Source organism: Salvelinus sp. IW2-2015, linkage group LG18 (genome assembly GCF_002910315.2).
Source record: "Salvelinus sp. IW2-2015 linkage group LG18, ASM291031v2, whole genome shotgun sequence".
Lineage (NCBI taxonomy): Eukaryota > Metazoa > Chordata > Actinopteri > Salmoniformes > Salmonidae > Salvelinus > Salvelinus sp. IW2-2015.
Window position 1 is genome coordinate 15,443,917 of NC_036858.1, and position 24,388 is coordinate 15,468,304.

General features: G+C 41.6%; 2 protein-coding genes across 2 annotated transcripts; both read left to right on the top strand.

Annotated features, from left to right (window-relative positions):
• Nucleotides 1–1,195: 1,195 nt before the first annotated feature.
• syt5b (synaptotagmin Vb) lies at nt 1,196–16,439 on the top strand. The gene is made up of 9 exons (XM_024007036.2): nt 1,196–1,307; nt 6,925–7,119; nt 8,165–8,343; nt 8,478–8,576; nt 13,867–14,034; nt 14,632–14,799; nt 14,961–15,078; nt 15,320–15,453; nt 15,560–16,439. Exons 2-9 carry the CDS (start codon nt 6,930–6,932, stop codon nt 15,767–15,769), a joined length of 1,266 nt encoding a protein of 421 aa, XP_023862804.1. The 5' UTR covers nt 1,196–1,307; nt 6,925–6,929; the 3' UTR covers nt 15,770–16,439.
• An 834-nt stretch (nt 16,440–17,273) lies between these two features.
• Nucleotides 17,274–24,378, top strand: LOC111977422 (dynein axonemal assembly factor 3). The gene is made up of 12 exons (XM_024006833.1): nt 17,274–17,328; nt 17,775–17,857; nt 18,467–18,573; nt 18,819–18,912; nt 19,117–19,271; nt 19,505–19,693; nt 19,891–20,013; nt 20,251–20,373; nt 22,840–23,002; nt 23,224–23,338; nt 23,592–23,666; nt 23,964–24,378. Exons 2-12 carry the CDS (start codon nt 17,776–17,778, stop codon nt 24,100–24,102), a joined length of 1,365 nt encoding a protein of 454 aa, XP_023862601.1. The 5' UTR covers nt 17,274–17,328; nt 17,775; the 3' UTR covers nt 24,103–24,378.
• The last annotated feature ends 10 nt before the right edge of the window (nt 24,379–24,388 follow it).

The window sequence follows — 24,388 nt, forward strand, 5'->3', positions numbered from 1 at the left end:
GAACCGAACTAAGGGGGTAAACGCACCAGAGCTCGGAAAAATCCCACCAAACCAATTTGGTATGAAAGCCTCTCTACTGTAAGTGTCTTAGCTAGTCAAGTAACTGGCAACTCAGGGAAATTTGTTGGCAAATGGCCAACTTGACAGTGTTTATTTGAAGGTGTGGGTTTTCAATAATCCATTTCATTTTTCAGTGCACTATCATGTTGATTTGAATTCTTCTAAACGAGGATCACTGACTGACTCGCTCTACACTAGAAACCCATTGGAGTATTTGAATGTGTTATCTTCCATGCAGTCACTACTAAAGGGAGGCAAGGGTCTTCTGGGGGTGTAGGACCCATAACCCATAACAAAGACCCCAAAAACGAATGTGCTTAAATAATGACCAAAGACATGGGTTTATTAAGATTAATAGCTGAGAGGGACTTAGGTGGTGAATGAGTCTCTCTCCCAGCGCCCACAGTGAAGCAGATGAAGTTGGAAATATGTATTCATTTTTACAATATTTGTTTTCATGATCATATACATCTAATGGATCGTAAAAATCGAATGAATCATTTTGAGTCAAACTCCTAAATTAGAATGTTCCCCATTTCATTTTTTCCCATTGGTACTCCAACATTGCAGGTTGAGAGGGGGAGAAAATAAACGTTTGTATGGTTTCTTATTTTACGATTTTCACTCATTGTCAGATTCCTTTGAATGAGTGTTGTCTGTACTCTAAAATGGATGAACAGGATGGACTATCCACTCTCAATGAAAGTACTCCCCAGATAGATGATTGACTGAGAGGATAGCCATGTCCTGAGGATTAGTGGAGGGAGATGAGGGATGCACTTCAATCTCAGTTTTGATGGATCAACAAAACCACCACTTCAATCTAATGATCGAACGGGCACTTTCCCACTCTCACGGCGAGAACCACAGACTGATCAATGCGTTTGATCTCCCTACAAAGTGAGGGAAGTTAAATAAAAGGCTACGACTGTTGCTCTTATGGAATTTCTATTTAAACCAAGAGATGGATCAACAAATGTGTTGTTGACATACTCCTATAGGGAGGGTGGGGGAGAGTGAGATTAACGTCACGGGCTGCTTTAGTGATTTGACAGCGCTTTAGCTTAGAAGGGGGCGGGGGGGGGGGGGCGGGGGACAAGCTGACAGGCATAATAGTCACTGGAATATTCACGAAGGAAGGAACGATGGGTGTGTGAGGGTTCCCAAGGGCCATTTTGACACAAAAGTGGTTTATTCCAAAATTGATGATATAAAAGACAGAGGGGAAAAGGGGAAAATATTAACAGGTAAGCCCAATGCGATTTCATTTCATAATCATCATCTGAAATTTCTTGAAGCTTACTAAGTAAGAATTGTTAACAGTTGCATAGATGAGAATTGCTTTCCCCACTGGGAACACACTAATTGAATCAATGTTGTTTCATAGCCATTTGTCAACCTATTGTGACGTGGAACCAACATGGATTCGCAAAAAGTCATCAGTACTGTTCTCATCTCTTTTTAACCAGCGTTGTAAACACTGACATTTGGGTAAAACTTTAACTTAAATACAATGACTTAACATGACTAACAGGTTGTTTCATCAATCTAATTTCAACATAAAAATCATAACTATGTATACGTTTAAAATGATGTCAAATTCCACGCAGAAACATATACTGTATATATATATATATTTATTTTAAGGCTTAAAAATCCTTCTTTAACCTGTCTCCGCCCCTTCATCTACACTGATTGAAGTGAATTTAACAAGTGACATCAATAAGGGATCATAGCTTTCACCTGGATTCATCTGGTCAGTCTGTCATGGAAAGAGCAGGTGTTCCTAATGTTTCGTACACTCAGTGTATAATATATTGGGGTGGTTGAAAAGAAGATTAATTCCATATTTGATTAGACATTTTATTTTTTACCTTATTTCAATGTAGATAGTAAAATGTTTTGGTTGAATGAATGTCATTGTTTCAATGTCATGCCATCAACCTAAATAAAGAGATACATTGCCTTCAGAAAGTATTCACACCCCCTTGACTTTTTTCACACTTTGTTGTGTTACAGCCTGAATTTAAAAATAATTAAATTGAGATATTTTGTCACTGGCCGACACACAATACCCCATCATTTTTAAATGGAATTATATTTTAAGAAATGTTCACAAATCAATTACAAATGAAAAGCTGAAAGGTCTTGAGTCAATAAGTATTCAACCCCTTTGTTAGAGCAAGCCTAAATAAGTTCTGGAGTAAACATTTGATTCACAAGTCATATTCTCTACTAATTTCTCTACGGCTGGCCATGCTTTACACCTGGCTACCCCTACCCCGGTCAACTGCCCGGCACCCTCCACAGCAACCCGCCAAAGCCCCCACCATTTCTCCTTCACCCAAATCCAGATAGCTGATGTTCTGAAAGAGATTCAAAATCTGGACCCCTACAAATCAGCCGGGCTAGACAATCTGGACCCTCTCTTTCTAAAATGATCTGCCGAAATTGTTGCAACCCCTATTACTAGCCTGTTCAACCTCTCTTTCGTATCGTCTTGAGATTCCCAAAGATTGGAAAGCTGCTGCGGTCATCCCCCTCTTCAAAGGGGGTGACACTCTAGACCCAAACTGCTACAGACCTATATCTATCCTACCATGTCTTTCTAAGGTCTTCGAAAGCCAAGTTAAATAACCGATTACCGACCATTTCGAATCCCACCGTACCTTCTCCGCTATGCAATCTGGTTTCAGAGCTGGTCATGGGTGCACCTCAGCCACACTCAAGGTCCTAAACGAAATCATAACCGCCATCGATAAGAGACATTACTGCGCAGCCGTATTCATCGACCTGGCCAAGGCTTTCGACTCTGTCAATCACCACATTCTTATTGGCAGACTCGACAGCCTTGGTTTCTCAAATGATTGCCTCGCCTGGTTTACCAACTACTTCTCTGATAGAKTTCAGTGTGTCAAATCGGAGGGCCTGTTGTCCGGACCTCTGGCAGTCTCTATGGGGGTGCCACAGGGTTCAATCCTTGGGCTGACTCTCTTCTCTGTATACATCAATGATGTTGCTCTTGCTGCTGGTGATTCTCTGATACACCTCTACGCAGACGACATCATTCTGTATACTTCTGGCCCCTCTTTGGACACTGTGTTAACTAACCTCCAGACAAGCTTCAATGCCATACAACTCTCCTTCCGTGGCCTCCAACTGCTCTTAAACGCAAGTAAAACTAAATGCATGCGATTCAACCAATCACTGCCCCCACCTGCTCGCCCGTCCAGCATCACTACTCTGGACGGCTCTGACTTAGAATACGTGGACAACTACAAATACCTAGGTGTCTGGTTAGACAATAAACTCTCCTTCCAGACTCACATTAAGCATCTCCAATCCAAAATTAAATCTAGAATCGGCTTCCTATATCGCAACAAAGCATCCTTCACTCATGCTGCCAAACATACCCTCGTAAAACTGACCATCCTACCGATCCTCGACTTCGGTGATGTCATCTATAAAATAGCCTCCAACACTCTACTCAACAAACTGGATGCAGTCTATCACAGTGCCATCCGTTTTGTCACCAAAGCCCCATACACTACCCACCATTGCGACCTGTACGCTCTCGTTGGTTGGCCCTCGCTTCATACTCGTCGCCAAACCCACTGGCTACAGGTTATCTACAAGTCTCTGCTAGGTAAAGCCCCGCCTTATCTCAGCTCACTGTTCACCATAGCAGCACCCACTCGTAGCACCCGCTCCAGCAGGAATATCTCACTGGTCACCCCCAAAGCCAATTCCTCCTTTGGTCGTCTTTCCTTCCAGTTCTCTGCTGCCAATGACTGGAACGAATTGCAAAAATCTCTGAAGCTGGAAACACTTATCTCCCTCACTAGCTTTAAGCACCAGCTGTCAGAGCAGCTCACAGATTACTGCACCTGTACATAGCCCATCTATAATTTAACCTAAACAACTACCTCTTCCCCTACTGTATTTATTTATTTATTTTGCTCCTTTGCACCCCATTATTTCTGCAAATCTACCATTCCAGTGTTTTACTTGCTATATTGTATTTACCTCACCACCATGGCCTTTTTTTGCCTTTACCTCCCTTATCTCACCTCATTTGCTCACATTGTATATAGACTTATTTTTCTACTGTATTATTGACTGTATGTTTTGTTTATTCCATGTGTAACTCTGTGTTGTTGTATGTGTCGAATTTCTATGCTTTATCTTGGCCAGGTCGCAGTTGCAAATGAGAACTTGTTCTCAACTAGCCTACCTGGTTAAATAAAGGTGAAATAAAAAATGTAATAAAACAAATATAATAAGTTGCATGGACTCACTCTGAGTGAAATAATAGTGTCTAATATGATTTTTGAATGACTACTTAATGCCTGTACCCCATTCATACAATTATCTGTAAGGTCCCTCAAGGAATTTTAAACACAGATTCAACCACAAAGACCAGGGAGGTTGCAAATGCCTCTCAAAGAAGGGCAACTATTAGTAGATGGGTAAAAAAAAGCAGACATTGAATATTGATTTAAGCATGGTGAAGTTATTCATTACACTTTGGATGGTGTATCAATACACCCAGTCACTACAAAGATACAGGCCTCCTTCCTAACTCAGTTGCCGGAAAGGAAGGCAACCACTCAGGGATTTCAACTTGAGTCCATTGGCGACCTTAAAACAGTTACAGAGTTTAATGGCTGTGATATGAAAAATCTAAGGATGGATCGACAACATTGTAGTTACTCCACAATACTAACCTAATTGAAAGAGTGAAATGAAGGCCTGTACAGTATAAAATATTCCAAAACATGCATCCTGTTTGCAACAAAATGCTGAAGTAATACTGCAAAAAAATGTGGCAAAGCAATTACATTTTTGTCCTGAATACAAAGTGTTATGTTTGTGGCAAATCCAGTACAGCACATTACTGAACACTCCATATTTTTAATCATAGTGGTGGCTGCATCATGTTATGGGTATGCTTGTAATCGTTAAGGACTGGGGAGTTTTTCAGGTAACAACACATCCGCCACGCTGATCCTCAACACGGGGGCCCCTCAGGGATGTGTGCTCAGTCCCCTCCTGTACTCCCTGTACACTCATGACTGCATGGTCAGGCACGACTCCAACACCATTATTAAGTTTGCCGGCGACAACGATGAGACCTATAGCCTATAGGGTGGAGGTTAGAGACCTGGCCGTGTGGTGCCAGGACAACAACCTCTCCCTCAACGTGATCAAGACAAAGGAGATGATTGTGGACTACAGGAAAAGGAGGACCAAGCACGCCCACATTCTCATCGACGGGCTGTAGTGGAGCAGGTCGAGAGCTTCAAGTTCCTAGGTGTCACCAACAAACTATCATGTTCCAAACACACCAAGACAGTCGTGAAGAGGCCACGACACAGCCTATTCCCCCTCAGGAGACTGAAAAGATTTGGCATGGGTCCTCAGATCCTCAAAAAGTTCTACAGCTGCACCATCGAGAGCATCCTGACTGGTTGCATCACTGCCTGGTATGGCAACTGCTCAGCCATAAGACTCCTGAACAGCTAATCAAATGGCTACCCAGACTATTTGCATTGCCGCATAAGTGTTCGTCGGGAGCTTCATGAAATGGGTTTCCATGGCCAAGCAACCGCACACAAGCCTTAGATCACAATGCGCAATGCCAAGCGTCGGCTAGAGAGGTGTACAGCTCGCCGCCATTGGACTTTGGAGCAGTGGAAACGAGTGCAGTCCGACGGACAAAGTGTAATCCGACGGACGAATCTGGGTTTGGCAGATGCCAGGAGAACGCTATCTGCCTTAATGCATAGTGCCAACTGTAAAGTTTGGTGGAGGAAGGGGGGGACCAACTCCATATTAATACCCATGATTTTGGAATGAGATGTTCGGCGAGCAGGTGTCCACATACTTTTGATCATGTAGTGAATATGTCACATCTATAATGGGTGAGGTGCAGAGCAGAGATATGAAAACACATAATTAAACCTGAAAATATGTCTTACACATGCATTCAGTTCATCACCTATTTTCCTACTCTTCATACTCTCTCTGAAAATCGCTTTATGTTTAGTTTTTACTATGCTTTCATGAAGTAATCACCATTAGCTGTACAGCTGTATCATCTTAAAATCTCTTTTATTTTCCTCAAATTCCCATTATCATATGTATTCATGGGGAAGCACTAGATGCATCTACTGCATTTCAAAGATGGTCTAGAAATAGGCAGAATTGTAAGGAAGGAGGATGGACAAGCCAAGGAAATGTTATGTAAAGCTTGTGATTGAGATTTCCCTTCACAGTACATTCCATTGGACATTATCCTCTGAAATTACTAGATATAGACCCACTACCCCTGAAACCAGTGCCAGATATGAGAGAGAGGGTAGGAGATGCTGGGACTGGGGCTTGGGAGGGCGGGGAATGGGAGGGGGTAAACCACCTCTTAGTTAAGCTTCGGGGGTCTGGGATTTTGGATTAATACTGTAGTAATCCAGTTATGTGTCAGCAGAGAGAGAGCGATAGAGGGATAGATAGATATGGCGAGAGAGGGAGTGAAGAGGAGTGAGGGGGGGGGGCGACATGGTGGGTTATGGGGAGGGATGAGATGAGAAGAAGAGGGATTAAGGTCAGCCTTGTTGAGCATCTGGTTTATTGTCCGGTGCTCTCTGAAGGAGGTGACACTTTTGGATAATAGATACACGTTTAGCCTACTTGAATTCACACACTGCAACTAGAAACCTGAATGTTCTGAACTACCCATGTGATGATATGAATACATGAGACAACGGATTATCTTATTCTATCAATCATCATTATCTGTGTCAACATTGCCTAGAATTTGTTTGGGGCCAACTAATCCCTTGCCTTGTACCTGCTATTTATCAGCTGGAATGAGGATGGCCAGTGTGCAGTTCCGGGCCCGTCGGGCTGCGGAGCCGGCAGAACCAGAACCTGAACATGAAAAAGAGCCAGAACAAGTAGAGGAGCCAGCTGCCCACGTCCCTCCAGCACACCACCCCGGCCACCACAACTATGACCACATGAAGAACAAGTTCATGAATGAGATTGGCCATCTGCCACGTAAGTAGTTCCTGGCATGTAGATGGAATTGGACAAGACTGAGGACTACACAGACGCTGTTTTCCTAACGTTTATGTCATCTCTGTAGCTATCGTGGAAGGTTGAAATCTGCTTGGGTCCTGATCCTGATGTGGCAATTTAATTCTCTCATGGATTTTTTTGGGGTGGAGGGACTGAGTGATGAGTTGGTGACAAAAATAGAATGAGAGTTATAGGACCGTACATATAAGCCATGACAGATGTTAGAACTATGGAATGGGACACGGAATCCACAATGTCACTTCATCATCTTCATTTGATCATATCATTCCTCTTTTCTCACAGGAATTATTCACAGAAGTGATAACGTTTTCGTTCTCCATGTGCATTTCCTTTGCATATACCTACAGTTGCGGACAAATCTATTGGCACCTCTGCACTTTATAATGGAGTGCAATGGAGAAGAAAGTTCTGTTTAGTCTTTCAAAACAGGTTGAATGACTATTGTTACCCTGTAGGCATCTACAACTTACCACAGGTGACATAAATTACACTGTAAACAAGAATGACTTGCCTCCAATCAAATGATTTTTTTTTTTTTTTRATTTTTTAAGTCAAWATATCAGTTTTGATGTTGGTCCTGTGCAGATGTAAATCAAACAAATACACCAACGTTTTTTTCTTCTCAATTTCAACTTATTTGAGAATAAATATTGAATCGTGCAACGGTGCCACAAATATTTGGACCGCAACTGTATATTGGTACAGCCTCCCTTCCCCTGTGTACATTGTGACATTACAACCCCATCGAAGTCGATAGCAATCATGTCTGTTATTGTTTCCCTTTAAGATTTGTTTTTCGCTGTCGTTAACAAACCTCGTCCCTTGTTCAGGTGTGATCCACTAGTCAACATCGAGCACGTTAGGATGAAAGAATAGACTTCCAACTTGTCCTGGTATATGTTCCGCTTCCCTCCCTGTTTCAAGTATCTTGGTATAGTTTCTCATATGTTAAGATAGACAGTATGTCATTAGATGTTAATTGTGTTCCCTCTTTCTTCTGTAGTCCCTATGTGGGCAGTTGGGGCCATCGTCGTAGTGGTGCTGGTGCTGGTAGGATGCTGCACCTTCTGCCTCTTCAAAAAATGCTTTGGGAAAAAGAAAAAAACAAAGAAAGTGAGGGAGAGGAAGGCTGGCCGCCGGAGGAAGGCAGACAACGAAGGGGGAGGAGAGGGTGGCGATAAGGTGAGATGGATACAGAGGAAAGATGGGGGGGAAGAGATGAAATACACACATTTCCCATGAATGTGAGGAACATAGACAGTGCCGTGCAGTATCAAACAAAAACAGAAAAGATGTGTCTGCGCTCTATTATTCAGGAAGAAGGGGATAAGAAAGAAGGGGAAGGAGAGGAGAAGGAGCAGGAGAAGCTGGGAAAACTGGAGTTCTCCTTGGACTACAACTTCACAGATGCCCAGGTAGTGCCAAGTTCTTTTGTTGTATGGTACGATACTTTGTCAAAAGAGGCCCCTGTACTAATACTGTATGACTAGCGCCCTGTGTTTTGCGCAATCATGTCACATGGCCTGGATTTGAACCTTTATTTAAAGCTTTTTCATCAAACGGTCCCCTTTTCTTTTTATCTCAGATGGTCCAGCACCATCCTCAGACAATTGCTTACATTTTTTGTGTCATTCCCATTTCTGGATAGTCTTGCTATGTCTCATGACTGCGCAAAACACAGTGCCTTATATATGACAGCACAGCACATTTGTTGCAATTCTGTTATTTACTGAAGCAGATGCTATTCTCCAGAGCAACTTACAATCAGTACATACACTTAGCAAAGATGTAAAACAGCAAAATACTAGCCTAACTGGTGTGTGACAACATTAGTTAAGTATGTGGACATCCCTTCAAATTAGTGGATTCGACAATTTCAGCCTATACACTTGCAATCTCCATAGACAAACATTGGCTGTAGAATGGCCTTACTGAAGAGCTCAGTGACTTTCAACGTGGTACTGTCATATGATGCCACCTTTCCAACAAGTCAGTTCGTCAAATTTCTGCCCTGCTAGAGCTGCCCCAATCAACTGTACGTGCTGTTATTGTGAAGTGGAAATGTCTAGGAGCAACAACGGCACAGCCGCGAAGTGGTAGGCCACACAAGCTCACAGAACGGGATCCGACGTGGGCTGAAACGTGAGCGCGAACAAATCGTCTGTCCTCGGTTGCAACACTCACTACCGAGTTCCAAACTGCCTCTGAAAGCAACGTGAGCACAATAACTGTTTGTCAGGGGCTTCATGAAATGGGTTTCCATGGCCGATCAGCTGCAAAAGATCACCATGCACAATGCCAAGCGTTGGCTGGAGTGGTGTAAAGCTCGCCGCCATTGGACTCTGGAGCAGTGGAAACGTGTTCTCTGGAGTGATGAACCACGCTTCACCATCTGGCAGTCTGATGGACTAATCTGGGTTTGGCGGATGCCAGGAGATCACTGCCTGCCCGAATGCATAGTGCCAACTGTAAAGCTTGGTAGAGGAGGAATAATGGTTTGGGGATGTTTTTCATGGTTCAGGCTAGGCCCCTTAGTTCCAGTGAAGGGAAATCTTAACGCTACAGCATACAATGACATTCTAGATGATTCTGTGCTTCCAACTTTGTGGCAACAGTTTGGGGAAGGCCTTTTCCTGTTTCAGCATGACAATGCCCCCATGCACAAAGCGAGGACCATACAGAAATGGTTTGTCGAGATCGGTGTGGAAGAACTTGACTGGCCTGCAGAGCCCTGACCTCAACCCCATCAAACACCTTTTGGATTAATTGGAACGGCGACTGCGAGCCAGGCCTAATCGCCCAACATCAGTGCCCGACCTCACTAATGCTCTCGTGGCTGAATGGAAGCAAGTCCCCGCAGCAATGAGCCAACATCTAGTAGAAAGACTTCCCAGAAGAGTGGAGGCTGTTATAGCAAACTCCATATTAATGCCCATGATTTTGGAATGAGATGTTCAATGAGCAGGTGACCACATACTTTTGGCAATGTAGTGTGTGTATATTATATACAGGGTTTGGGAGTAACGGATTACATGTAATCTGTTGCATCAAATCAAACTTCATTTGTCACATGCGTCAAGTACAAGTGTAGACCTTACCGTGAAATGCTTACTTACAAGCCCTTAACCAACAGTGTAGTTCAAGAACTGTTAAGAAAATATTTACCAAATAAACTAAAGTAAAAAATAATACAAAGTAACACAATAAAATAACAATAATGACGCTATATACAGGGGGTACCGAGTCAGTGTGCGGGGGTACAGGTTAGTTGAGGTAATTTGTACATGTAGGTAGGGGTGAAGTGACTATGCATAGATAATAAACAGCGAGTAGCAGCAGTGTACAAAACAAATGGAGGAGGGGGGTGGGGATTACAATTTAAGGGATTACAAAAAACGGTAACTAATCCGTTACCAGACAAAAAATTGTAATCAGATTACAGATACTTTTAAAAAACTAGAAGATTACTTAGAGTACTTTTAAATTCAGAAAGGATGTTTGCGGAAAATAAATCTTTGACACTTCTCCGTTTTCTCAATGACATTCAAATCAGCATTGAAAAAAGGCGCAAATTAAATTTTGTTTCACCTTGCTGTTCGCAAGTCTAAATGTCTATTTGAACCCAATAATGGTTGAATTCAAGAAGTTTAAGCTGCCTATCAATCATTGTTTTTGAAACCAGTGGACAGCCAGTGAAAAATGTGTTCTTGCAACAGCTGCATAGTGCAGAACCCAGCCTATGAAATAAAAGTGGGGCTTTTATTGCTGAATCTAATTTATGCTGCTAAAAAATATATATCCATAGGCCTAATGGACACATGCTCAAACTTGCACACTTCTAATAGACTTAAATGGGCAATCTGTATTTGCTACATCCATTTTTGGACTTATATTTATATAATTTATATCTTCATTGATTCTTGAAGAATATAACTTATAAATGCCTCATGAGCTTAGTTTAGCTGTCACACTCCATGAGAACCCAAAATATTAACTTGTTTTATTCCAATGTTTGTTAACATTGTGAATGTAAAACAGCACTGTATAGGCTCATTACATGATTAAAACAATATTTTTTATATCATGGATGGTCAGTCCTTAAATCCATAGCTCTGTCTATTAATCTGAGAGTGGTTACATTTCTCCAGGCCCATCCCTCAGCTTTTTACCAAAACAGAGGCGGGGCGACAGTATTGTTTCATCTGTGGATTTGCCCTTTAAACAGCTCCATATTATCAAGATATCAAAATGTCACCAACAAAAAGATAAACCCTAGGCCTATAGAAAATGCAGCATATGGCATTCATTCTTCACATGTAAATAGCATGCCATTCCATGAGCACAGCATTTAATTTTCAACTTGAATCAATGAGCCTAATCTGTCCTCCATGACAACAAAATCATAAACAACAGAGTAGGGCTGGCTAATAAGTCCTTCGTTTTGAGGTCATGCTCTGGTAACACAATTTGGCTAACCTATACTTCCATAAGTCCTATTCTTGAAGATCAAGGGGTATAATGTATATTGGAATGACTGGAATTCTGATAGACTTTGGTTTTTAATGTAAAGATATCATTTTACCGTATTATTAAATGTAGTAGAAAGCGATGGGTTAGAAGAAGCCGACGTATCCAACCCATAAAGTAAAATGTAACATATATGGCCAGCTATGTAAACTTTAACATTGATTTATCCTGCAATAGATGTCGTTCAATTGGTAACATACATTTTTGTCTTCTTCTGATGCCTCTTAAGGGGAAAGTAATGTAAAAGGAACGGAAGGTACTCAGATTACGTCACTGACTTTGGGTAATCCAAAAGTTACGTTACTGATTACAATTTTTGACAGGTAACTAATAACTGTAAAGGATTACATTTAGAAAGTAACCTACCCAACCCTGATTATATATTACAGTACCACTCAAAAGTTTGGTCACACCTACTGATTCCAGGGGTTTTCTTTATTTTGACATTGTAGAATAATAGTGAAGACATCAAAACTATGAAATAACATACGAAATCATGTCGTAACCTAAAAAGTGTTATATTTYTATATTTTAATATATATTTTATATTTGAGATTCTTCAAAGTAGTCACTCTTTGTCCTTGATGACAGCTGTTCAAACTGATGGCATTCTCTCAACCAGCTTCATGAGGAATGCTTTTCCAACAGTCTTGAAGGAGTTTCCACATATGCTGAGCACTTGTTGGCTGCTTTTCCTTCACTCTGCGGTCCAACTCATCCCAAACCATCTCAATTGGGTTGAGGTCGGGTGATTGTGGAGGCCAGGTCATCTGATGCAGCACTCCATCACTCTCCTTCTTGGTCAAATAGCCCTTAAACAGCCTGGAGGTGTGTTGGGTCATTGTCCTGTTGAAAAATAAATAATAGTCCCACTAAGCGCAAACCAGATGAGATGGCGTATCGCTGCAGAATGCTGTGGTAGCCATGCTGGTTAAGTGTGCCTTGAATTCTATATAAATCACAGACAGTGTCACCAGCAAAGCACCATCACACCTCCTCCTCCTCCATGCTTCACGGTGGGAACCACACATGTGGAGATCATCCGTTCACCAACTCTGCGTCTCTCACACATATGGAATCATGTAGTAACCAAAAAAGTGTTAAACAAATAAAAAATATATTTTACATTTGAGATTCTTCAAAGTAGCCACCCATTGCCTTGATGACAGCTTCATGAGGTAGTCATCTGGAATGCATTTCAATTAACAGGTGTGCCTTGTTTAAAGTTAATTTGTGGAATTTCTTTCCTTCTTAATGTGTTTGAGCCAAACAGTTGTTTTGTGACAAGGTAGGGGTGGTATACAGAAGCTAGCCCTATTTGGTAAAAGACCAAATCCATATTATGGCAAGAACAGTTCAAATAAGCAAAGAGAAACGACAGTCCATCATTACTTCAAGACATGAAGGTCAGTCAATGTGGAAAATTTCAAGAACTTTGAAAGTTTCTTTCAGTGCAGTCGCGAAAACTATCAAGCACTATGATGAAACTGGCTCTCATGAGGACCGCCACAGGAAAGGAAGATCCAGAGTTACCTCTTCTGCAGAGGATAAGTTCATTAGAGTTACCAGCTTCAGAAATTGCAGCCAAAATAAATGTTTCACAGAGTTCAAGTAACAGACACATCTCAAAATCAACTGTTCAGAGGACACTGTGTGAATCAGGCCTTCATGATCGAATTGCTGCAAAGAAACCACTACTAAAGGACACCAATAATAAGAAGAAACTTGCTTGGGCCAAGAAACACGATCAATAGACATTAGACCAGTGGAAATCTGTCCTTTGGTCTGATGAGTCTAAATTTGATATTTTTGGTTCCAACCGCCGTGTCTTTGTGAGACGCAGAGTTGGTGAACAAATGATCTTCACATGTGAAGAATCTCAAATATAAAATATATTTTGATTTGTTTAACACTTTTTTGGTTACTACATGATTCCATAGGTTATTTCAAAGTGTTGATGTCTTCACTATTATTCTACAATGTAGAAAATAGTAAAAAATAAAGAAAAACCCTGGAATGAGTAGGTGTGTCCAAACTTTTGACTGGTACTGTATATATATTCAATAATGTGTTAATATCAACCATGTCTGAAATTGAGACTTTCTGGGAGAAATGTCTTGAACCTTTAATCTTCACCTGATCATCCTGACTCATCCTCTTGGTCTTCTCTCTCCAAAGCTTATAGTGGGTATCCTCCAGGCTCAGGATCTGGCTGCCATGGATATGGGGGGTACCTCAGACCCCTATGTAAAAGTCTACCTGCTCCCAGACAAAAAGAAGAAGCATGAAACTAAGGTCCAGCGCAAGAACCTGTGTCCGGTTTTCAACGAGACCTTCATCTTCAAGGTTTACGTGGTGTCTTGGCCTTGTGGTTTTGTTTGTTTGTCTCATGTCTAGGTCTGTTTGTTTGTTTTCTGTCTCTGTAGCAGCTTGTGTTGGTGTTCCAGGTTGTTGATGATGTATCACTTGTTGGTCTCTGAGTTCACGTGGGCAGAAGTCGAGCCCATGTCCGTGCTCCCCTTCGTAGTTTGTCTCTCGTACTCTGATTGCCGCCCGTCAAGGTATCCCCGAACAACTTTAAAAATGCAGAATTAAGAATGCATTTTTACTTGTCTCCTGTTAATACATGTTTTCATTTGTTTGCTTTGTTTGTCTGGGTTTGTTAGTTATATGTATTTATATGTTGGCATGTTTAGTTTTATTCTATAATTATTATTTTACATTGAACTGTTTTTGATATACATTGATATACATATACATTGATATACATATACATTGATATACATATACATTGATATACCTATTAAGAACTGCACTAACCAATGCTGTTTTTTAATAACTCTAAGCAAGAGCCAACAATGCATTACATAAATCTCTCTCTATCGAGGAGCATCAGTTGGCCAGACATGCACTTGTGACTAATGCCCCTGCCTTTCCTCCAAGATCCCGTACACGGAGTTGGGAGGGAAGATCCTCGTGTTGCAGGTCTTCGACTTTGACCGTTTCTCCAAGCATGATGTGATTGGGGAGATAAAGATCCCCATGAACAGTGTGGATCTGGGACAACCAATGCAATGTTGGAGGGACCTGGAGAACAGTGAAAAAGAAGAGGTATGCTGTAATGTGGTATTACTAATCCTTTGGTCATCCATCCGGTCACCCCCACATTTGCATGATGGATAGATCACAACCTAATGTAATAGATTCCTCCTTATTTGATCCGTTTCTGGCTGGTGGTTTAACACCATGTTGTTCCGGTGTGCATCTCTAAGGCAGAGAAACTGGGTGATGTCTGCATCTCCTTGCGCTACGTACCTACTGCTGGCAAACTCACTATCAACATCATGGAGGCCAAGAACCTAAAGAAGATGGATGTTGGTGGCTTATCAGGTGATTTTAAATCTCTCAACAAATAGTGTTCTTTTCTCGATCCCTCTAAGGTTGTGCGGCCTCGCAAATGTATCAGCAACGTTTTCAGTTCGCACGATCGCAGATTCATCCAATGACATATGTGTAAAAATCGGCCCTCGTGAGTCTACCAGCTGTCCGGCATGCAGCTTTGTCGGATCAAAGTCGACCAAAAAACATTGACAAATTGGCTTGCTCCCTTCTCATCCACCCTTCCCCTCAGATCCATTTGTGAAGATTGTTCTGCAGCACAATGGGAAACGGATCAAGAAGAAGAAGACAACTGTCAAGAAGAACACACTCAACCCTTACTTCAATGAGAGCTTCAGCTTTGAGATTCCCTTCGAGCAGATTCAGGTATTGCATCTTTGCCTTATCAATCCATATGTAGTTGCAGAGTACCCAGTCAGTATTCTGGAAGTATAGTAAGTGTTTAAATGTATCTCCTGTGTTTCTTATTCAGAAAGTGCAGGTCGTCATAACAGTGTATGACTACGACAAGCTTGGGAGCAACGATGCAATCGGCAAGACCTTCATGGGTTACGGTGCCACAGGAGTGGGTCTCAAACATTGGTCCGAAATGTTGGCCAATCCCAGACGTCCAGTTGCCCAATGGCATGTCCTCTGCCCAGAGGAGGAGGTGGATGCAGCTCTGAAGGTCCCACCTCGTTAATAATCCCTCGACATCCTTGGATCATTAATGTTATCCACAAGGAAATCAAAACATTTTTGATATGTCTTGTCAGTGTTATTAAGACCTCTTTGTATGTTTGCCTCTGTCTGTTTTTCTGTCACCTCTTTTTGGCGTACTTTTTTTGTTAAGTGTGTGTGTGTTTGTACGCGTGGGTTTGTACGTGTGTGTGCATGTGCACGCATGGCAGCATGAGCGTTCATGTGTTTGTGTCTCTGACGCCATTGGATGTTTTTAAAATGACCTGCATTTGTCTCAATGTTCAGGAATGATTATAGCCCCTACTATGTTATTTAGTTGTTTTATAAAACATCCCTCTGTTGGTTTCTAAATGTAGGCCTAGATGTAAAAAAATATATAATAATAATAATTAAAATATGCACCCTTGTTATATGGCCTTATAGGCTACAGACAATCAGATGAAGGAATTCAATTGGTTTTTGACTCATTGATAATGATTTTGTGAACTGTCATGTAGGCCTACGTTAAAAACATAATTAGTGGCAGTGGTTATAGTTAGAATTAAGATTGCATTATGTTTTGCTTGTTGGTCGTAAGATACTTCAACTATACTGAACCGAAATATAAACGCAACATGTAAAATGTTGGTCCCATGTTTCATATGCTGAAATAAAAGATCCCAGAAATTTTCCATATGCATTTCTCTCAAATATTGTGCACAAATTTGTTTACATCCCTGTTAGTGAGCATTTCTCCTTTGCCAAGATAATCCATCCACCTGACAGGTGTGGCATATCAATAAGCTGATTTAACAGCATGATCAATACACAGGTGCACCTTGTGCTGAGACAATAAAAGACCACTCTAAAATGTGCAGTTTTGTTACACATGTCCACCAGAGCTGTTATCAGATCATTTAATGTTCATTTCTCTACCATAAACCGCCTCCAACATAGTTTTAGAGAATTTGGCAGTACGTCCAACCGGGCTCACGTGTAACAGACCCCGTGTAACCACGCCAGCCCAGGACATCCACATCCGGTTTCTTCACCTGCGTGATAGTCTGAGACCAGCCACTGATGAAACTGAGGAGTATTTATGTCTGTAATAAAGCCCTTTTGTGGGGAAAGCCTCATTCTGATGGTGGGCCTCTGCCCAGTCATGTGAAATCCATAGATTAGGGCCTAATGAATTTATTTGAATTGACTAATTTCCTTATATGAACTATAACTCAGTAAAATCGATGAATGTGTTGCATACTGAGTTTATATTTTTGTGCAGTATATTTATGTTAGTAAGAGAGTAAAATTCAGTGTGAGGTGCTATGTCAATGTGCTAAATAATGCTCCCTATTTTTCCTATAAATGATTTTGTTCAATGACTTCAACTATACAAAATAAATTATAATTTCAAAAAAGTGTTGGGTTTCGTCTCATGCATCTGCTCTCCACTATGAAAAATGCTGCAGTTACACAAGAGGGACATAGAGGGCGCTACTCTTCATTGTTTGAAAAAGTGTTGCTTAGCAACACATAAACTAGACTGAAAAGGTTTGACTTGAGAGTGCACTGACAAGAGAGGTGAGTTTATCCAAATGTCACGACACTAGCTAATTTAAGAAGCATCAAATTCAAAATAACTGTATTTGACTTGTGTTTCCTTTCCACCATTCATCATGATGAAAATGATTTCTCTTCGCTCATGAGTTTGTATGCATGGTAACAACATTGCCAGTCAAGTCATTCTGACATCTTGAGAAAGTTACTGTAACGTTAGCTAGTCAAGTTAGCTAGTAAGCTATCTATCTGACTAACTAATTGCTATAATTGTCTTGTTAACAGCATGCGGATATTTATTTGGAATAAGCTTCGTTGAAACTTGATCAACTAAATTACTGCTGAACCCTTTGGCAAGCTACCAGAGGAAGCGTTTTCATGTTTATATATTGATGCGCGACAAGGAAATTAAACATTACAACTTACCCAGTGGAAATAAAACATTTACCGTTACAACATGTCGTCTTCAGAATGAGCACTGGACGAACTATGGAGGGCGCGGGCTGTGTGACCTGGTGGGGATTCAGTCCTGCGTTTGACCTCCTGCGCAGAGGTGAGGATGACGTGCCTTGACCCTGTTCTTCCTACGTCGTTCTTTTTTTAAATAGAAATACCACAATATAGCTAATACATACAGAAAAATACTTGCAGGAGATGTTATGTCAACTGCATTATCAGATAACATAAAGTATTATCGTTAGTGCTGCAGCTTCCAAGGCTTATCTTCTTATTTGGCAAAGTGAGATGTTATGTTGTATTTTTGTTTTAACCAGTGCAAAATGAATCCCTTACCCAAAACAATTGGGCACACACTGGTTGAATCAACATTGTTTCCGGGTCATTTCAATGAAATTACGTTGAACCAATGTGGAACAGATGTCGAATTGGTAGTGACTGTGAGTGAGCTTAGGTAAGGGATGCCATGGTGTCTTACCAGCTGTTTGCAACAATAATAAGCCACAATATTGCAAATTGCTGCATTTTAATCCCAATGTAAATCAATCCCCTTGTCATATTAATGGTGAAGTCTCTCTCTCCCCCCCCCCCCCCCCCCCTCCCCCCCCCCCCCCCCCCCCCCCCCCCCCCCCTCTCTCTCTCCCCMTCCCTCCCTCTCTCTCTCTCTCTCTCTCTCTCTCTCTCTCTCTCTCTCTCTCTTGCTCAGGCTCAGAGAGGCAGGAGGGTGAGGTAAATGTTTTACTGGTGGGCAGTGGCGACCCAAGACACATACTCAAGACCATTGCTGGCCTGAGAGACACAGATACCCTTCATGTGAGTTGCACCATGTGTAACCTTAATGTCTGACTGTCCCTGTTAGTAACACAATAACACCATAATGTCGCTGCGCTATGTTAATGGCATGTGCCTCTTGAGTGCCCAAACCAAGGGATTTCAGTCTTTCATGTCTTCAGTGGTCGGACCGAATTTGCAGCGCCAATATTAAGTCTATGGTTATCTTTTTTGTACTCCAGCAAAAAATGCCAAATAAACTATCACCTGTTTCTGTTTCCTGGCAGATATGGGTGATAGAGAATAGTATGGACGTGGTGGCTCGTCAACTGCTGCTCCTCTTTCTAGCTCTGACACCCCAGGAGAGCATGGGACTTCACGGTTAGTCCTTATAGCGATAATCCATAGACTATCCATAGAAACTGCAATAGAAAAATCTAAGTAGCCTTATATCCACTAATGGGATGCAAAAACGACATTATTTTCTGATGCATGTTGCAATACATTCTGACCTTGTAGTATGTTAAGGAAGCTTTAAATCCTATTGTACTTTGTGTGCTTAYTATACTGTGTCTGTATTCCCAGAAAAGACTGAGGTTTTCCTGGAGTTGTTTGGGAACAGTGAGGTCCGCAGTCAGACAGAGGAGACACTGAGACACGTGGCGTCACAACTGTCTCTCTCAGTCACTGAGACACTAGAAACACCCACAAATCCCTGCCTGGACACCACTCATCTCAGAGTGAGAAACTGTCCGTCTTTCTGCCTACCTATCTGTCAGAGTTCATATTTCAATTCTTGGAAATTGAGAAACTAATTTAAAAAAATATCTACCATCACAATAAATTTGGGGACAGAGTGAATATGAGGAATCTTATATTGATAAATGACCATTGAGCTTATAAACCAGTGTTCTTCCACCGTTTCCAATGCTTCAATGATCCATAATCCATAAATCCCATTTAACTTTAACAGTTCAAGGAGCGCGACGATTTGGACAGGATATTCAAGCAATGGATCCACCCTCCCCCATCTGCACGTTCTGCCCATGTATCAATAGCCAAGGCCTGGGACGGCCGGGTCCGGCAGCACCTGGGCACCCGCTATGACTCCAGGGCGGGCTGCTTCGACTGGGACCTCACCATGAAGCTACACCAGAAAGGGGTATGTATGTGTCAGCCTGCAGGTCCCATACATGGCTTGACAAAGATAGTGAAGTTGGCACATTATGGGACAAGGCTAGGTATGTGGCATAGTGCAGCACAATCAAGGGATGCTTTTGACACCACACCGATTGTCAGTGAATCAGACTATTAAAGTCCTCATGTTCTTTCCCTTTCCCCGCTCTCTCCTCCCATCAGTGTGGTGTCATCAACAAACAGCACTACAAACTATGGAGGGAGCGGGGCGTGGCCTTTGAGATGAGGGAGGGCATCTATCAAATGGCCAATGAGAGCTTACTCTCTACGCGAGTATTCAGTCATGTAAGTTATTGTTTCTTTGGTAAAACTATCAATGTGACGATTTTGTCAATGCCAATGTTGGGGTAAAGAATGGTGGTGTATCATGACCCTCTTCTTCCTTTGTGTGTGTGTGTGTGTGTGTGTGTGTGTGTGTGTGTGTGTGTGTGTGTGTGTGTGTGTGTGTGTGTGTGTGTGTGTGTGTGTGTGTGTGTGTGTGTGTGTGTGTGTGTATGCGTGTGTATGCGTGCCTGTGTGTAGAGGGGTGACAAAATGGCACTGAGGGGATACTGGGGAGACATTGTGTCCAGTCCTTACCTCTCCTTTGGCATCGAGACAGATGACGAGAAACTGCTGCAGAAACAGAATGGGCAACACGTCAAGGTAATAACATGTAATAACATTGTCTAAACATTGCAATTCTTTGTAATAACTTGTAATAATATTGCGTTTATTGTTAAAGGGTAGATATTGAGGAGATCATGCCTGAGGTATATCCAAATATTATATCTCATAAATAATTAAGCTTTATGTCTTTATCCTGTTATCCTGTATGTATGTACAGTACCAGTCAAAAGTTTGGACACACCTACTCATTCTATGCTTTTTCTTTATTTTTACTATTGTCTACATTGTAGAATAATAGTGAAGACATCAAAACTATGAAATAACACATATGGAATTATGTAATAACCAAAAAAGTGTTAAACAATTCAAATATATTTTATATTTGAGATTCTTCAAAGTAGCCACCCTTTGCCTTGATGACAGCTTTGCACACTCTTGGCATTCTCTCAACCAGCTTCATGAGGTAGTTACCTGGAATGCATTTCAATTAACAGGTGTGCCTTGTTAAAAGTTAATTTGTGGAATTTCTTTCCTTCTTAATGCGTTTGAGCCAATCAGTTGACAGACACATCTCAACATCAACTGTTCAGAGGAGACTGCGTGAATCAGGCCTTCATGGTCAAATTGCTGCAATGAAACCACTACTAAAGGACACCAATCAGAAAAAGAGACTTGCTTGGGCCAAGAAACATGAGCAATGGACATTAGAACGGTGGAAATCTGTCCTTTGGTCTGATGAGTCCAAATTGGAGATTTTTGGTTCCAACCACCGTGTCTTTGTGAGACGCAGAGTAGGTGAACGGATGATCCCCGCATGTGTGGTTCCCACCGTGAAGCATGGAGGAGAAGGTGTGATGGTGTGGGGGTGCTTTGATGGTGACACTGTCTGTGATTAATTTGGAATTCAAGGCACACTTAACCAGCATGACTACCACTGCATTCTGCAGCGAAATGCCATACCATCTGGTTTGCGCTTTTTGGGACTATCAATTGTTTTTCAACAGGACAATGACCCAACACACCTCCAGGCTGTGTAAGGGTTATTTGACCAAGAAGGAGAGTGATGGAGTGCTGCATCAGATGACCTGGCCTCCACAAGCACCCGACCTGAACCCAATTGAGATGTTTTGGGATGAGTTGGACCGCAGAGTGAAGGAAAAGCAGCCAGCAAGTGCTCAGCATATGTGGGAACTCCTTCAAGACTGTTGGAAAAGCAATCCTCATGAAGCTGGTCGAGAGAATGCCAAGAGTGTGCAAAGCTCTCATCATGGTAAAGGGTGGCTACTTTGAAGAATCTCAAATATAAAATATATTTGAATTTGTTTTACACTTTTTAGGTTACTACATGATTCTATATGTGTTATAGTATGTGTCATAGTTTTGTGTAACTATATGTGTCATAGTGTAATATGTGTAACTATATGTGTTATTTCATAGTTTTGATGTCTTTACTATTATTCTACAATGTAGAAAATAGTAAAAATATAGAAAAAACCTTGAATGAGTAGGTGTGTCCCAACTTTTGACAGGTGCTGTATGTATGTTTTTTTAATGAAAAACCATGTTTTCATCTAACCATTTTTATGCGTAAAGTACCTTTCGGATAGAAAACTCATAACAGGCTTGATAGAAACAGAAAATTGTCAGCAAACTTTCCAAGATGTTGACAATTTCGGGAAATAAATCTGGCGACAAATGGCAGTGGAAACGCTTTTTGGCGCAGTTGTTGATAAACGTCATGCCGAGGTAGACTGCAGTCACTTGATGCTATGTTGTGTGGTCCTGCCACTCGGACTTGGAAAAGCATGCAAAGAAGTCTACAAATGAAATACGTTATAATGACCTTCACAGGGTGGTGACAGTGCAAGTTGAAAGCTTGATGCTCATTTCCATTAAATATCAAGTGTCCTAATTTGTTTTCTGGTTACATGATTATCAGTGCTTGGCTGCCAATTGAGAATTACCCACTGGGCACAGATGTCAATTCAACGTGTATTCCACGTTGGTTCAACGTAATTTCATTGAAATGACGTGGAAACGATGTTGATTCAACCAGTGTGTGCCCAGTGGGATTGTTCTCTTATCCATAATCTCATCATGCACTGTATCTGCGAGCCGTTGGCTAGAATACATGTGCTCTCCAGACCAGAGTGGGCTAATCTGCTGTTTATCGCAATACTTTTTGTGGTAAAACCATTGAAAGAGTTAAAAATGGGATGGAAACACAAAAAAACGTTCATTTTTTTTATTGGGTCAATTGAAAAGTTGTGTGGCAAATTTTTGTTAAATGTGCACTGCAACATTACACCGTTTTTTATTCTCAAAAAGACAGTTTGATGGAAACACACCTCTGCCGGTAAAATGTGCATATCTATCGAATATTAGAATATTTGCTTGAAAATCTTTCGACAAATGAATGGAAACCTAGCTAGAGATATGATTTAAAATGTATCCATTTATTTTCCCCTCCCTCTCATGCCACGTTCTCTCCATCGCTGACAGACAGCCCAGGATATCTCGTATGTGAACGTGCAGGCGCTGTTCAAGTCTTTGTCCTGTAGAGGGGGCACTCCCCCTACCCAGACATGCAGTGAGGAGGGGAAAGAACTTGTAGCACTGGAGCCAGTGTCACAACCAGAGGCTCATCACAAATCACAAATCAACGGTAAAACTCCCAATGCTGAACATGGCCTTGAATAACACTGTTGTATACTATGTCCTGCTGCACTCAGCTATAGTATAATAAAGTTGGTGTTGACTGCAAAGTGTTATACCAGATACTTGACACAGTAAAATACTGTACAACTATTACACTATGTATTTTATCCTATAAAATTAATTGTATTATGTATATTTATTTTATCTTATACAATAAAACAATTTCAGAACTCATGCACCTGAATGGGGTGTCAGTGACTTTCCTGCCCCTGGACTCTCTCTCCAAACTGCCAGAGAAACAGAAATACTCCCACTTTTTCAACAGCATCTACTGTGCTGCCAGGTACTCCAGCAACGTTCCCTATTCATTTCAAAACATCGATTATCACACAAGCGTATTTATAAAAACCTATTACCGTTGTGAACTCCATGACCTGGAATGAGGAACAGTGTATTATGTGAAACTCAATCCCTTCTTGGGATCCTCACTCGAGCACTGAGGGTTACTGTGGTTCCACGGTTCTGCTGCCAGTGAGTTTCATAGCCTGTATCTCTCTCTCTCTCTCTCTTCCTCATTCCTCTTCTTCACTGTGAAGTATGGTGCACCATTTGAGCCCGACACTGAGACAGATTGCTGCACCCAAAGCCGCCCTCGTGGTGGAGCTGGCCAAGTGAGTTTCTGTCATACTTGTGACTGTTGCCATGGCAACACGCGGGACTTCTAGAAAAGACGGATTTACTTATTGTATTTCACTCATTGTATTTTACCGTCTTTGCAAATCAGTTTGTATTCACCCACACAATAATTGGTTCATTGCATATCATACTTTTAATTGCAATTAACATAAGAATATACACTTAAAATTGTCAACGGGTGATTTGCTGCTATTGACAGGTCACGATTTTTCCTATCCACTATTCCTGTGTTTGAGGCTGTTCAGTGACTGTGTCCTCTCCATATGTCTCAGGTACCTATTGGATCTTACCAAGGAGCAGGAGGCGGGGTTTGCCGAGAAAGTCGGTGACGTCGCCAAAGAGGCGGGGTTTGAGCCCTCACAGGAGGAGAAGAGGGATGTTTATGCCACGTTCACGCGACAGGAGGAGTGAATGTGTTCTGTTCCATCAGGCACGCTTTACTATGCTTTACTCCTCTGACACTTCAACCCGTTTGATTTGGTAGGAATTCAGTACTGCAAGAGGGGCAGAGCTATATACTGAAAATATGTACAGATGAGACCATTCTGTTCATTGTCGATTGAAAGCAAAGGTAACATTTTGTGAGTTCAATCATATTTTAGGCCTGTTGATCCATCTGTTTTGATATCACGTCTGTTCATTGCCTATTAAATGAAAGCACGACTGCTTCACGAATGATTCCATGGACCTGTAGTTG